This window comes from Vicugna pacos, chromosome 4 (genome assembly GCF_048564905.1).
Source record: "Vicugna pacos chromosome 4, VicPac4, whole genome shotgun sequence".
Lineage (NCBI taxonomy): Eukaryota > Metazoa > Chordata > Mammalia > Artiodactyla > Camelidae > Vicugna > Vicugna pacos.
The window spans coordinates 4,783,908-4,800,504 of NC_132990.1; the positions used below are offsets into that span (position 1 = coordinate 4,783,908).

At 50.0% G+C, this 16,597-nt stretch overlaps 1 protein-coding gene across 7 annotated transcripts in view; it reads right to left on the bottom strand.

The window, feature by feature from the left end:
- The window catches only part of AOPEP (aminopeptidase O (putative)), a 325,297-nt gene that overhangs the window by 9,675 nt on the left and 299,025 nt on the right, over positions 1 to 16,597 (bottom strand). For 5 of the 7 annotated variants that reach the window (XR_012071832.1, XR_012071833.1, XM_072959171.1 and 2 more), the window contains one exon: positions 14,772 to 14,888. The exons of 1 other annotated variant lie outside the window; for it this stretch is intronic. Coding sequence is in view for 3 of the 6 variants with exons in the window: in XM_072959171.1 (XP_072815272.1) it covers positions 14,772 to 14,888 (117 nt within the window). In the remaining 3 variants the exon portion in view is untranslated. Of the gene's footprint in view, positions 1 to 14,771; positions 14,889 to 16,597 lie in introns of those variants that run through there. One more of the 7 variants, XR_012071834.1, reaches the window with a different exon arrangement.

Genomic DNA, 16,597 nt, shown 5'->3' on the forward strand with positions numbered 1-16,597 from the left:
CCACAGGGTCCTGATCCAGAGCTCGATGCCCTGGTTTGTCAGCTGGCTGTCCCCCCAGGGTGGGGGTGGCATGAGTCCCCTGGATCGCCCGTGGCAAATGTCAGGATAGCGACTCCCAGTCACTGGCTGTCCTCTTAGCAGGAGCAGCATGCTTCTGCCTTTCGTTTTGACTTCAAAAGTTCTACTTATTCAATGTGTGTGAACTTGGGAGTATTAACGCCACGAAAATGTCTGTTAACTGGTAAAAACCAGCGGAGCAAGGTGCCTGGAGGTGGCTGCTGCGCCCATTCCCGAGGCTGCAACACAGCACAGCCGGGGACGCAGAGCCGGGCCTGCCCCAGGACGGGCTCAGGAGGGCCGAGACCGCCAGGGGGAGAAGGCGGAGGAAGCAGCGGCGTCACGGGGAGGGGCTGAGGGGCTGGGGGAGCTGGTACTTCTCACGCCACCCCAGGGCCAGGCACCTGGTAGTTTTCCAAACTGCCTGAAAGTCAGCCTCGCCTCACATCAGCCCGTCACACACATGGCCTGTCCCTCGTCTCAAGGACATTATGGCCACCCAGGAGGCCCTGCCAGGCTGAGGCCCCAGGGCCAGGCCCTCTGGTCTCCAGCAGCGCTGCCTTGGAGGGTCAGCTGTATTCCCAAACCATGTCTTGGATCAGCGGACAAGTCACTGACCCAAAGGGCACCTCTGTGATGTGACCACAACCTTAATTAACGCTGGGGCTCCCTCTTCTTTAATTGTTCCCTCCTGAGACAGGAAAGAAACTGCTGAAGGACAAGCCCACCCCCTCCTCTCAGCCCCAAAACCTCTTTTCAGCCTGAGAATTTAAATGTATCCAGAACCAGCTCCTGTTAAACTCCAGAACAGGGGCTGGCAGATTTTTTTCCAGCAAGGGCCAGACAATAAGCATTTCTGGCTTCTCAGCCCATCTGCCCCCGTGTGGCGAGATGCAGGTGGGGTTGGAGGGACGAGGGGCAGGGGAAACCGCCTTCAGATAAAACTTTATTTACAAAAGCTGGCAGTGTGCTGGACTGGGCCTCCCAGTTTGCTGTCCCCTGCTCTGCAACCCAAGCCTGTGCCTCAGGCAGCCAGAGTGATGTGCCGGGAAATGTGCAACCCCCCACATCCAACAGCAGGAAGCCCCAGAACACAGAGCTGGCTCAGGCCGGCCTCCACTCGTCCTGCCAGGAAACGAGGGTGCTCCTGAACGCGGGGCCTGAACTCCTTCTGCACAAGGAAGCCTGCTCTGGCATCCCTTCAAAAACAGAGCCCCTCTGGGGCCCGGGGCCCAGCGTGAGCGCGAGGTGCCACGCGTGGTGGGGGCCCAGCACCGAGGAGGTGCAGCGTTAGGGAGAGGAACCCCCCGCCCAGCTCCTCCCCGTCCCCCTCGCTGAGCCCGTGTTCCTTAACATTTCACAGTTCCCAATGCTCTCTTACACCTTCTATCTCAAGGTTTTTTTTTTAAACTTCAATTTTAGTGGGTTTTCCATGACGCTACTTCAAAGAAATAAAAATTCTTACAGTACATAAAAATGCTCCCCCCAGTTTACTTCTGTAATAGACAAATTTTCCAAAGGTTTTCAAACTTTCCTTGAACATTATTCTTCAAACTTTTAATTAAAAAGTAATCTGGGGGGGGGAGGGTATAGCTCAACTGGTAGAGCGCATGCTTAGCACACAATCCCTGGTTCCTCCCCTAAAAATAAATACGCAAACCTAATTACCCCCCCCAAAATTAAAAAATGTTATCTGGAACCCTGGCATATATATAGACAGATTAGGGAGAAAAATATAAGTGGGTTCCAAAATTACTTTAATTCAGTCAAGTACAAAGCATCCTAAAACTCCTGGGTAAACTCCTGGGTAAACTCCTGGGGAGGGAGGGGTGGCTGGGTTCCTTAGAGGCGGAGTTTGAAAACCAGTGTCTTACAGAAGAGTCCCCGTGTCTGGAGAGGGAAGGAGTCACGGAGACGGCGCAAACACTGCCGCAGGGTAAGACACAACAGCTCAGGCCCAACAACTTGGCCAAGACCCCTACACGTGGGTCTGGCAGCCAGTGTGCCATCAACAAAGCGCATCAGACAGTCCAGGCCAGAGTCAGAACACCAGCTGTGCCGCTGCCGCAAGCCCGCAGGGGTCTGTCCCGCGCTCGCCGCCACACTCAAAACAGCGCCGTGGCCCCCGTGCAGAGCTGCCACCCTCGCTTCATTTCTGAACGTTTAAAAATTATAAACAGGTAACTTCACACATATAAACAACCAGTGGACGTGACATTCCAGCCACCTGGCCAAACTCACTTCCGCTCTTTACACCAGCAGCAGACGACACGGATGTTATTCTGTGTTTTCCCTGACTCCATCTGCCACTGCTGGGCTGACCAGCGTCGTGTGACCCACGACGACCGCGGGGTTTCCCTTCTGTCAACACACAACAGCTCCACTGGCCTTTCGATCCTCTGATGATGCCAGAAAGTTTCATCTCAGGTGTGTTCCAGAAAGGCTCAAAGTGTGTTGACAGCCTTTAGCTTTTCAAAGGCAGGCAGCGAGGCGCCAGGTTGACAGAGGGGATAAGGACACCAGATGGCACCGCGGGGCCCTCCCGCACCCAGCACACCCTAGTCTAGTCGAATGACCTCCTACTGGTATGTCCACGTCCCTTAACTCACCTCTTGGGCCCAGAATTCATCAGCCCCACGTGCTCCCCCATCGGTCGATCGGTCGTGCTCCCAGGGCCGTGTCTCACGCCGCCTCCAGCCCAGCACTGTCTCAAACTCCTGCTTCCTTGTCCGCCTGTTTGTCTTTACTCGCACCAAAATGCAAGCTCGGTGAGGCAGGGCCCTGGGCACCTCTCTCTACACTATCTCCAGGCCCCGTACCAATGGCTGGCACATAAGTACGTGCTTGATAAATGTTTCTGAATGAACATACCACTTTTAAAAACTCAGAATCCTTTTCAGCTGCTTTGAAATTATAATGCACAGTTGGAAGCTGTAAAATGCTTTGAAGAATGCCACCCATCCTATTTATGACAGGAAGCACTCCGCTCCTTCAGGCCTTTTGATTTCAAAATTTACTGCCCAAGAGAAGAAAAAAATCCGTCCAGGGAATATGATCGGGGGAAGCCCATTAAACCTCATTCTGAGTTCCATTTTGTATCTGTAAACAGAAAGACCAAGGCTCATGGCTTTTGTGAGTTAATAAGTCTAACACTGCAATAAACAAACCTGCTTTTTCAATTTGTGACCTTAAATTAGATTCAATTTTGCTTTAAAGTGGGTTTACTGCTGGGGAGGGAAGCCTGTCCAGCAGCCCAGGCGTGGTGGAAAGGCCTCCCCAGAGTAGCTCCAGGACAGACCGTCTTTCCACAAGTTTTGTGTTTGTTTTCTTAGGTCCAGGGCATCTCATCTGTTCATTCTCCTGAGAAGAGGCAAGGGCACAGTTGGGTGTGTGGCTGTCGCAAAACTTCCAACACCTGCACTTTGATTCAAACACTTCTTTTCCCTCACCGCATAGCTCCTCACCCTCCAAGACTACGATCTTCACATGCATTTTTTTTTTTAAAAACTAAAGAGAATTAAAAGTTACTCGATTTGCTGTCACAAAGCCAGGTTACTAAATCCCTGTGCCCTGAGTTAAAACAACAGAAGAGGCACGGAGGCTCTCAGCTCTTTTCAAGGGCTCTCACTAACCCTGCCTGAGTCGGTCCCTGCAGCTCTCAGCTCCAAGTTAACTGGTTATAGCCGGTTATAATGGGTTTCAACCGGCTACAACTAGAGCTGCAGCAACGTGCAGAACAGGGACCGTCCAAAACTGCTATCGGGATCATCACACTTGACACGCACGTGGAGTGATGGTGAGGGTCAAAGGTGACGACCAGCCTCACGTATTTTATGCTCCCTCAGGCAAACCCCAACCCTCTCCTCCTCCTATGTCTATGCTAGCCCACTTAACACGTGGATGCTATTAAAGGCAGCTGACTCCAAAGCGCAGAACTCAGGGGAGCCCACGTTGAGTCCACCCTGAAATCTGGCACAGTGAGGCCTCCTTTCCTATCAACGCAGCACTCGGAATGGCAAAGCATTCCAGGATGGAGTTTAGTTAGGAAATAACACATGCCACCTCCTCTCTTCATCTCATTAACACACGACACATGACCTTTGCTGATAAAAGGACTTTTACTCTTGGCATAAAAGTGACCACAGGTCACCTCCTCGGAGAAGCTCTGAAGCATCACCGCTGCCCCCTCCCCACTTCCCCGGGCAGACCACACCGCCTCCGGAGGGCCAGCCGGGTCGGCCAGCAAGGTTCGCTCTCTCCAGAGGGGTCTCCCTGGGGCCCTAACCATCCAGTCACCTTCCCCTGTCGGTGCCGGTCACTGCTCGCCCAGGACACCTGGAGATCCCAGGAACGCCATGCTCCAGAAAGTAAGTATTGGGTGTTACGGATAAAGTGGTGAATAAAACAGACAAGACCCTGTCCTCTTTGAGCTTACAGTTCAGGAGAAAGTCTAAGGAAGGTCCAGGAAAACGGCGAGAACAGACTCCGGTCAGTGATACATGCACGGAAGGCCAACAGGGTGCACAGAGGGCGGGAGAGCGGCCCAGGGGTGTGGTCAGGGGACTCCCTGAGAAGGGGCCACTCCAAGCCCGAGTCCACGGAGGGAAAGACACCAGTCGTTGAACAGGGCATCCTACGCTCGATTTCCAGCCATACCACGTGTTCCATGAAAAAAAATCAAACGCTTCCTTCCCTGTTTCCTCTTAGTGGCTATTTCTTCCAATACCTTCCCTACTTGAGCTAAATGGACTTTAAAAAATAAGCCCCAAGACTTAAATGTAAGAACTAAAACAATAAAACTGTTAGAAGACAACATATGCATAAATCTTCCAGACCTTGGATTAAAGACTGGTTTCCTAGATTTGATACCAAAAGCACAAGCGAAAAAAAAAAATAGATGACTTAGATGTCTTCAAAATTAAAACTTCTGTGCTTCAAAGGACACTATCAAGAACGTGAGAAGACAACCCAAGAGATAAGAGAGTATTTTTGCAAATCATATTCTTGGTAACAAGCTTGTATCTAAAATGTACAAAGAACTAGAGTGTGTGTTTCGCATGCAATCCCCAGTACTGCCACTAAGATAAATAGATAAACCTAATTACCTCCCCTGCCAAAGAACTGTCATAACTTAATAATTAAAAGACAAACCAGTTTAAAAATGAGCAAAAGAGCTGACATTTTCCCAAAGATGTACAAATGGCCAATAAGCACATGAAAAGATGCTCAACATAATGAGTTATGAGGGAAATGAGACCAATCAAAACCACAATGAGATACCTCTTCACACTCAGCAGGATGGCTAAAATAAAAGGAAAAAACCCAAGAATTGGCAAGGATGAATAAACACTTGAACCCACGTATATGGCTGGTGAGGACGTAAAAATGGTGCTCTGGAAAAGTTTGGCAATGCCTCAAAAGGTTAATAAACAAACGTACCACACGAACCGGCAATTCCACTCCTTCGGGACAGACCCAACAGACAACGAAAACTTGAGTCCACACAAAACCTAGTTCCCAAATGTTCACAGCAGCATTACCTGGAAGAGCCAAAACACTCAACGTCTGTCAACTAATGGTTAAACAAATGTGGTTAATCCATACAATCAAAAATGTTTGGCGATACAAAGGAATGAAGTACTGATACGTGCCGAAACGGGGGTGACTCCTAAATGCAGCATGCTGAGTGAAAAGCATTTACATGGAAGCCCAGAGCAGTACATCTACAGACAGAGATCAGTCTGGCCGCCCAGGTCTGGGGGTGGGGGGGGGAGAGGCCGGGGAGGAGAAGTGGCAGCTGAAGGGCACGGGGCTTCTCTGGGGGGTGCTGAGTGTGCTCCACACCTGGCCGCGGTGATGCACAGCTCTGTGGACACACTGAAAACCAGTGCACTGCACACTTTAAAAACGGGTCACCTGTATGGTGTACGAATTATTTCTCCAAAAAAGTTGTCACTGAGAACAACCCGAGTCAAGCTGGGGAAGGCTGTTTCCGTGAAGGGTACGACTGGACGCAGTGGGTTCCTGAGGAAGCCACCTGGTGTCCCGCCTGCGGAGCCAGGGGGCAGGTCTGGCTCTGGGCAGCTGGCTGGCTGCTCTCCCACGCTCAGCCTGGGCACCTGCTTCTCCCCACAGGTGGGCATGATCGGTTGCCCCATGGAACACAACCCCTGTGGTTCAAGGCTGCAGCAAAGCAACACGCAGACCAAGCAGCTGTAAACCCTTTTTTTAGTGCCACCTCAAAGTTTGGTTCATCTTTAAATCTCATGCCCTGACAAGCACACAAAATACCGTTATTTGCAGTAAATGGAGGTCCTTTCATTTTTTTTTTTTAAACAATTTGAATTCAACGTAACTGTTTCCTCTTTGCCGTCAGGTACACAAGCGTTCACTCTAGGATGTGCGAGCTGCCGGGGAACCTAGGGAGCGCGGCCCTCCCTGCGGGGCGGGCGTGGGGCCGGGCAGGCGGGGCCCACGCCGTCTGCAGCCTGCAGGGCTCACGGCGGGGAAGGCCAGAGACCCAGCTCCCACGCCCCGGGGACCGCGGAACTGGAGGGCTAAGGAGGGTGCAGGAACGGCGCCGGAGGGAAAAAAAGCGAGCCCTCTGTCTTAGGGCCCGTAAGGCACACTGTACACGGGAGTACAGCTCGGTTTACAACTGGTGAGAGAAAACTGGAGGGCAGCCGGGGGCTTTTTTGGGTGTGGACTTCAGTACAGAAACCCAATACAAAAACGTATACCTAACACGAAGACATGTGAACTTCTGATGAAGGTACAGAGAACCCAGAAGCACCAGTAAAACCCCACACGTGGATTTCACTCGTGAGACCATTAACGGCAGAAGGAACATGAATGAGATGTGACTGGATCTGAGGCTCTATTAAAAGAGCATCAGGGCAGTGTTATCTATGACCCAGAAAATGTGTGCATGTCCGCATCTTTCTGAGAAACCCCGTACAGCCTGGGGGACGGCAAGAGTAGGTAACGCCCCTCAAACCTTCAGACACCTTTACGACAGGACCTGCTGCCAAGCACCGCGGAAGCAGCGCTGGCCAAGGATGACTTTCCCAATAGTCTCGCTGAACCTGGACCTAAAAGTTCGCCTGTTTTAAATGCTCTTTCCCATTCTTTTATTTACAGATATAAATTCTAAATATGACTGATGATTATTTATTTAAAAGTTCTTTTTAAAAAAAGTAAAAAAAAAGGTCTTAAGAAAAATTAGATTATGCCACTAGTGGCTCATTTTTTTCTTTAAATGATCATCTGACCGGCCACAATGTACTGTTCGTTAACAGTTCAGGGTAAATAAAACACAGGCCCTGGCCTCGGGAACAAGAGAGGAACACTAATCTGAAAAATCAAAGTTCTGTGTTATTTTAGATCAATTTTTAAAAATTCTTTTATCACAGTACAGCAATGGAGACTATTTGAGACAAGGTTTCCACAGAAACATTCTAGGATTCAACACTGAACTGAATGATAAAGAAAGAAAACTCCAAAAAAGAAATACCTCGAGGTATTTTCCTGATCTTGAAGGAATGTTCTGAAATATTAAATGTCCATAAACCAAATACAACCAAAAACATACACAAATTAACTGAAGAATTATATAAGAGCTCTGTGTTTTCCCACATCATAAAAGGCATGTGGTTTAAAAAGGCAGATTATGCCCAAAGCAACTGAAGAAAATCACCCCAACCCTTTCATCAATCCGTATGCCGCCCCGCTTTCCAGACTCAGCAAATTGCTATGCTGTGTCAAAAGGACAGCTGTGCCCGGCACCAGCACGGTCTTAGCTTTTTTCCAAATGGATATGAAGTCACACTACTTGCAGGTCAGATCCATCAACATTTGACCTCTTGATCTGCAACGTGAGCTTGACCCTGTCAAGGGGCCAATGAGCCAGACCTCTCGTCCCTGGGAAGAAGCAAGCGGCTCAGCGCTGGAGACGGCAGGTGTCCACCTGCTTCCGGAAGCTCCCGGTCCATCTGGCCCCTTGTATCCTACCCTGGAAAACCGCTGTGCCACACACCACTCTGACCCTCCACAGCCAGTCTCTTTCTTACGTTCAATCTGAAAACCTGCCTCCTGGGGCTCTGCCTCCTGACATGGCCGGGCAGCGAGGAGGTGGCCTGGGGGCACGTGGGCCCCCACCCAGCCTCCCAGAGGGAAGGGGGAGGAGGAGGCACCACGGGGCGGGGCCCCAGTGCCCTTGCACAGCCCTGAGGGGGTGCGGGGCCCTGACGACAGGCCCTGACGTCAGCAGGCCGGCTCTTGCCTTTGTGCTTCTTAGATTCTGCATGGAGGTGGACCAGAGGGGAATGAGGCACCAAGTTCAGCGCACTGCATTTTACTAAACGTAAACTGTTGAGACCCCGAAGTGGAAATGGAGCCCAAAGAGATTACATCTAACCTCTCTAAACTCTTCTGTGAGGAGAACAAAAGAGAAATGTCTTATTTTGTAGCCAGACTACTACGGAGAAGCGACCGGGGGGAAGGGGGAGTGCTGGGCCCGTGTAGCAAGGAACGGACCCAGAACGCTGCACAGAGGACGACGGTCACCGTGACCAGAGGAGTTCCAGCACTGAGGATGGGCAGACCCACAGCTACGGATCAATTTTAGATTTGGAACACATGCTGCCTGACTAAACCTTCATTCTCTGCCCTTGTAATGCGTCTCTCCAGAGGTCTGTTAATCATGAGATGTTCCTGATTCACGGAAACTATGTTTTCAGCCCAAATGAGATTCAGAGGTGAGCATCAGAGCTGTGCTCCGAGAATCACGCCTTCCACCTGTGGACTTCAAATATGAGTGGTATTTTCTTTTCAAACAAACACTGAGTTCTCCTACTAACAGTGTATTAAAATCCACGCCCTCCCTGCGTATGTAAAACCCACCAAGGGAGGTGGCCAGTTTACACTGTTTTCAAGGGCTCTCCGGCCTGGGCCAGAGGAAAGGCAGTGACGAGGGGGAAGGCCTGCAAGGCTGGACGTTTTTCCATTTGCAATCAACCTTGAGAGTGTCCTTTTCAGAGAAGAGTGCAGACAGATGCTGGCGTGGCTTCCTAGTGTACTAGTGGTAAAACAGGTTTGTCCTTCCTTAACTAACCTATTTCCTCACGTCTGCTTGCTACTATTACTTTACTTGGCAATTCCTTCTTTTTCTTCCATGTGAAACATTCTGTTTTCACCTCCCCCATGGCTACATTCTTTGGAGCCTTGAGGGAGTGCAGCTGGCTCAGGGTGGCCCCGAAATGTAGTTAACCGTGCTCTAGATACCCCGCTCTGTGTTGTAACCGTCGGGCATGTCGTTAATGATGAAAAAATTGCTTTTTGTGGTCAGCTGCTGCTTTAGAGCAGTGGTTCTTACCCGGGATGACTCTGCCCCCAGGAGACACTGGGCAGTGTCTGCAGACGTTTCGGATCGCCAAAACCGGGGTGGTGGGGGAAGGGAGAAGACTGGCGTCCACAGATAAGGCTGGGGATGCCACACACCCTACAAAGCACAGGACACCCCCACCACAGAGCACCGTCCAGTCCAAAACATGTGTTGCTAAGGCTGAGAAACCTGGATTTAGAGCAAACCCCCACCCAAAGAAAAAACCACCAAGCCCCCAGATCAAGAGCCCCGTGACCCCATTGATGCTCGGGGTGCCTAAGCTGGGCAGCTTGTCCCTTCTTTACTCTGTCCCTGCCCGTCCTGACAGATTCAAGGAAAGAGAGAATACAAAGGCTGTTGAGCTAAGTAACAAAACTTGCCCATTTCATACCAAAAGGGAGAATGTGAATCGTACATGACCAGAAATTACACTAAAACCCTGGACGCTCAGACATTTTCTCATCACGCTGCTAACAATCCCATAAAGAGGGGGCTTATGGCTCCGTTTTAAACCTAGGGAGACGGAGACTCAAGGAGCCTCGGCCTCAGTCCAGGGGGAGGAAGCAGGAACACTGGTGAGGACTGTGAGCTCGTCCTGTCCTGCATTTTCCAAACTGTGCGCTGCGACTCTTTGGTGGGTCAGAAAATCAAATTTACTGCATCACAACGCACACTTTTAAAGAAACAGAAAATAATAGCAAGTATAAGAGTAAAGATGGTTTTGTGGAGCTCCTTCTGCCAGTTGGCTGTGGTCAAAAAAGCCGAGAGCGAGCAGCGTAGCCCAGGCACAGCCGCGCAGACGAGGAAAGCGGGGCCGGGGAGGGTGGGCGGCTTGCCTGTGGTCACCCACCATTTGGAAACCTGGGACCAAGCCCGGCTTGCTGCTGAGCCGATGCCTCGGCCAGGACCAGGTGCACGGCCGCGGGGGTTAGACGAGGTGGGCACAGGGAAGGGCGGTTCCCCTGAACAAGGACCGGAGCGTGGCACTGAGGGGAAGACCGAGACATGGCCCCCGCACTTCCCCACCCCCACCTAAGCCGGGAGGCCCCTCGCTTTCAACCAGCAGTATTCCTGCAAGTACAGTGAGGGGAGGACCTGATGCTGGTAACGACCTCCCCCACAAAATTAAACTTCTGGCTCAACCTACCAACAGAAACATCAGAGCAGGGTGTGGTGCTGCGGGGACCTCCCCAGCCCCTGCCACTCCCATCTGAGCCAGATGGGACAGTGAGCTGCTGTTTCTGCTGTTTTGGCGCCACATGTCCCCGGTTTTGAAGCGCTCAACTGTGATCTGTAGAAATAAGGCTGCTCCGAGGTCAGCAGGGGGCTCTTGGGGAAAAAGGTCTCAGAGCCAGACTGCATGGAGCCTTGCCTCACTGCTAGGGGATGGCTATTCTCACAGCTTAAGAGGGCAGGAAATTCAGTATTTTTAAAAGGGATCTCAGAAAACACCTTGTTTCAAGAATCAGGCATCCAATATGTTTTAAAAACCTTCATGGCTCTTTTTGAGCCAACACGCTCAGAAACTGCAGACAACACATTTCTACAAACTAGGTTTCCTTCAGTTCATCTTCTGACCTGGGTGAAGCAGCCCAGCACATGGCTAGAGGACTGTTTGATTCAGGAGGTAAAAGGTGACCGACTCCTGTAAGTGTTACTTCCCAGGCTGAGGAACACGAAGTCCCCCTCCAGCGCCTCACTTTTCAGATGGTGGCCGTGAGACTGGGCAGGCAAGGCACCAAGTGGCCCAGGGTGACACGTGTTACTGGACCCAGCTTACTCCGTTCGTCCTTGTGCACAGTTCCCTTAAGACTTGAGCACGTGGTATCCACCCCCCAGGGCAGACCAGTGTATTCGCACCACACGTGATGGAGAACACGCAGGACAAGGGAGGCCGAACGGGGGCCAGTGTCCCCCTGAAATGTGAACAGCTGGCAAACACCACCATCACCCTGAGCGCCACGCTCGGAAATCCTGACCCACAGACCAAACATCCCGTGGGCGCAACCGAAACGCAGAGGCAACACGACTGATACAGAAGTTGAGCTACACAAAGAGGACCATTAAAATCAATTTCCCAGGGGGACCGCACCAGCCCACCCACTCATCTAGCAGGAAGGTGGGCAGGGACAAGGGGACGTGACGGCAAAGACGCTCGAGGGACTACAGAACAGAGGGCCCTGCCCCGTGGCAGCGCAGGCCTCTTGCCCAGGTGCGGCTCTCAGAGCATCGGAACATACAGCTCTGCCAGGAGGCCCCAGCACACTGGGCAACAAGGGGGCCAAGCGAGCCACGGAAATAGCAGGCTCGCCTCTCACGAAGTGACCTCCACCCATGCTTCCAGGAAAAACACAGTCTGAGGAGGACTGTGGGGGCGCTTCCTGTACCTCCCAGACAGGAGGAATAAACCCCACTGTCGCAAGCACTCCCAACTCTGTACTGAAGACCACCCTCCACCCTCATCTGGGGCTGAAGTCTTTCCACACAGACACCTAATGTGACACCAGTCCCAGCGCCTTGGCGGCATCCTGATCATCCTGATCAAAGCGCAGAGGGGCCACCACCCCACTGCTCCTTGCTGGGAAGACACCTCTGGAGCCGTGTCCCACGGGGATGCTCCATTCACACCCGGCCACACTCCAGTATCTTCGGCCGGTTTCCGAATGCCTGCTACTTACTACATATTTAAACGCCCTGAGAACAAGTAAATGGGACAGTGCTTATTTGTTTGGTCAAGATGAAGCACCAAGAATGAAGTCAGAAGCCTCAAGACTTTTCCCATCAAATAATAATTCTTTCTCCCATGAAATGTTGTCACTGAAAAGCAGGTGGTTAAGTCAACTAAATTCCTGCTAATCAGTGTCACAATAAATCACTTAACCAATGAAGTTTCTAGAAAACACCCTGGTTGGCCAAAATCCTGTTGTTTTTCTGGTGCTGAGTGGCATGTCAAGGGAACCACACTGTAAGCTAAGCTGCCAGTGTGGCGGATGACAGACGGGGCCGCAGAAGCCCGGGAAGGGGGGAAGGGGTGGCACACAGCGAGGCCCAGGCCCTTCCTGGTCTGGGCCCTGTCCACCCCTGCAGGCCCCAGAGCAGGGGTCAGCAGACTGGGGACGGGGCAGGCCAAACCAGCCCATAGCTAGGAGTCATGTGGACATTTTAGAAGAGTTTTAAAAACAAACAACAGAAGAATTATCCTGAGACGCGATAACTGCATGAAGTTCAAGTTTCAGGGTCCATCAGCAGCTCCACCGGAACACGGGCACGCCTGCTCGTTTCCACATCGTCTACAGCAGCTTCTGAGCTACGGCAGCAAAGCTGAATGGGTAGCTGTGACAGAAACCGCGGGGCCTGAAACATTAAAATCTGCTCATTTACAGAAAATGTATGCTGACTTCCACCCCAGCACGTGCCAAGCTCACCCCTGTGCACCTGCTGTCACCTCCACATGGAAATACCCACTGGCCCTTGGCTTTGCACGGCCAACTCCTTCTGACCCTTAGGTCCTGGCTCGAATGTCACTTTCTCTGCATGGCCCTTCCTGAACTCTATCTAGAAACACTTATCCTTTGTAGCTCTTATCTGCAACTGTCCTGTTCACTTGCTTAGGAGCTGTCCTTCCAGAAGAACACAGACCTCCTCAGGGTGAGCCTGGCCACCGCTGAATCCCCGTGCCCGGCACTGGTGCCGCTGCATGATGCTGACCATGCCAGTCACAGGAAGCGAGCCGAGCCCTCCCCGGGCCCCAGTCTCTCACCACCGAGGAGCCAAGCCTGAAGAGACCACTCCGGCCTTAGGCATCGACGGTGAAGCTTGTGAGGCGTGAAACAAGCAACCAGATAAAACCTGTTATATTCCCCAAAGATTCAAGAAGTTATATTTAACAGCTAGGCCGAGCCGTGGGCTGAGAACACGGTGTGCTTTATGTTCATGCCAACAGGAAAGGCGAGGAAGCAGGGCCCACCACCTCCCAGCCTTCTGGGGAGGAGCGACAGGTGCCCGGCACCTGCTCCCATCCCCCTGCCTTCATCAGTCACAGGGGCCCGGCACTTCGGTGGTATTCGGCTCCGATTAAAGCATAACCTCATGCCTATAAATAGAAACCTCTTCTAAAGACTAATTAAAAATAGCAGGCTGGCATTTGGGAAGGCCTATAAACAAAAATCTAAGGGCTGAAATGCAGCAACAGTTGCATGTCTGATCTCCTCTGAGCTCCGCTGAGATGGGTAAAAAGCTCCATGTGTCCTCTCTGGAGTTTTTCAATTAACTCCTGAATTGATGGAAGGGCTTGAACATCTATGATGATGTCCGTTTTACCTTTTCATCTAATAATGAGCTGGTTTTTATCAATTTACTCCATTTTAACAATTGTGAAATTAATTTTAATAATATTTTATTTAACCCGACGTATCCTAAATACCACTGTGACATTGTAATCAGTAAGAAGAAATTATTAACGAGATATTTTGCTTTTTCTTTTGATACTACATCTTCGATATCCACTCTGCATCTCACACTCGCAGCGCATCTCGATTCAGAACGGCCACGTACCACGTGCTCAACGGCCACACGTGCCTGGTGGCTGCCATGCTGGACGGCTCCGTTTTAAATGTTCATTTATTCTCAGACACAAATCAAACTTACCTGCATTTCAGGAGTTTTGCATAAAAGAGCTTTTCTCTTTTTGACCGTGTGCTTATTTCTTACTTAGGACGACAAAATACATTACACAGTCATTATTTTATGTATTAAAAAGAAAAACCCTAGCACCTCATCTCAGGATTCAAGCTGCATTCTTCACAATAAGCTGAAAGACACTAAGGACTGTATCGTACTGTTTCCACAAGCATCCAATTCTGCTTTTCAGACCACGGCTGTGAGATTTAGTTTTCATTTCCTTTACACATGGCTGCTTTCCGGTCCTAACTGAACGCAACCAAGCAGCTCTGGCACATCTCAGCCAAGTTTCCTTAATGCACAACAGGACGGCGCCACCGTCGTGCACAAGATGACTCACCCGAGTTCACAATTCAGAAACACTCCACCCGCCTGCTCATTCCTTCTGGAGACTTACGATTTAAGAAGGGGGGGAAACTTGGGACCTCAAAATACCCCGGTAATGACCAGGATCAAAAGCCCCCTGCTGGAGCAAGCACAGCCAGGGAAGTGGTTTACCCTTTGCCTGAAGTCCTGCTCCACACTCACAAGCACACAGCACAGGATGCTGCTACTGGAAACAGCACTTCCAACAGTCTGGGACGCGGTGGGACAGTCATTCCTCGCCAACAGGGAGGGCCCGCCACATCACTCCGCGGACGTCCCCCATTACCTCCGCATCCTGCTCCGGGAGGCGGTACGTTCTCTCCAGGCTTTGCAGGGTTCGGGGGCTCAGGGTCTTCTGCTCTAAGAGATGCTCCAGAAGCAAGACCAGCTGGTCTGGAAGAAGCTGAGGACAAAGCCAAACAGCCCGTGAAAATGCCACTCAGCATATGAGAAACAAATCCAAACAGTTAAACCCAGGACAGCAAAGCCAGGGCACCCCGGGCACTTCCAGCAGCTGTCCGAAACACCGGAAGACTGTAGACTTTATTTTGGTAAAACCTCAAGGTTTACACTGTATCCCTAAAGACACTGCATTCTGGGGCCTGATTAAGCTCCGTTTTTCACGACTGTTGATGCCAGTTCTATACTTAAGAGCAGATAAAACTTCACTTTGTTTTAGGTTGTACAGTGTGAATTTTTTTTAAGGTGTACAACGTGATGATTTAATGTATATATACATTGTGAATGATAAAATCCATGTCTACCTTAATAAAACATTATCATGGTTTTATTAGATCTTTTTCTTTATGGCATGCATATGCCAAAAAACGTCATTTAGCCTTGACAAATACTCAAGAAGCTAGCTGGTCTTAGGTAAACAGGTAGAAGTTTAACAGGAATAAGCAACTTTCAGATTTCCTTCTTTAGGATGTAAATCTTGCAGAGGTACATCAAGAAATAAAGTGTGTGAAATGAAACCAGAACCGTATCTCACAATCCCTCCATTGTAAAAACTGAAAGTTTAAAAACAGTTATTTTATGATCATACATGGGTACGATCACACACACACACACACACACACACACACACACACACACGGTGACTCATATTCCTGAGTTTTCATACAGGGTAAATAAAAGTGGTGTTACCAGCTAAGAGCAAAGAGAGGAAGGTGTTTTTATTTGGTTCAGAAATAACACACACTAATACGTGAGCAAGGAATACTTGTGAAATCCAAGAACTTAAAATACATCTTATTCTCTATTGTACTGCACCTCCAGCACAGGGCAGCGCTCAAATAAACTGCTGATAGAAGGGGAAAAAAATCAATCAAAGACACATCTTACAGGAACCAAGAAATACTTACTCTGAAATGAAAGTTTTAAAATTAAATTAAAAAGTTACTATGAATTTCACTCTTGTCTACACTTACTTTTCTCCATCCCTGCTTAAGCCCAGATAATCCTTGTCAACTAACCCAAATTTACAGCTCTGGAAGCTAACACCAGAGCAACAGAATGTTCATGAGAACACCTGGATTTTAATCCCCACTTTGTTGCTCTGAAAGAAATTTTTAAATGATTGACTTCTCCCCCTACCTCTCTGCCTTTCAGCCCCAAGTGTGCACTCTGCCTCCGCCTCCGCCCTCCATTCAGACACACACACACACACCTGTAGGAAAACCCAGTAGAGACCGCGTGCATGACATTTACCACGCTAATTCCACAAAGAAAGTGTTTCTTCTATTTTCTCATCTCATCTTTCTAAGTTCTAATAAAACCTCACTTCCCTGTAGACAGACAGACAGACACAAACGCACCACACTTGATTCCTGGGTACTTTCGTCTCACAGCACCAGCCCACCCGCTTGAGAGTCATGCTGTGGGTCCTTTCAGGCTGAAGGCAGAAACGAGGCACTTCAGCAAAAACAGAGGGTTAGGCTTCTCCACAACACAAGTTCCTCCCATGAGAACCCTCGTGCCTGTTAAGATGCTTCAGCGATATCAAATGATTACTTATTGCCTATTACAAAAATGCCATTTTCTATTTTCTACAGTTTCGCACATGTGAGGCTACTTTTACATTAAAAGAAATCAGCTATGTTATAAAAC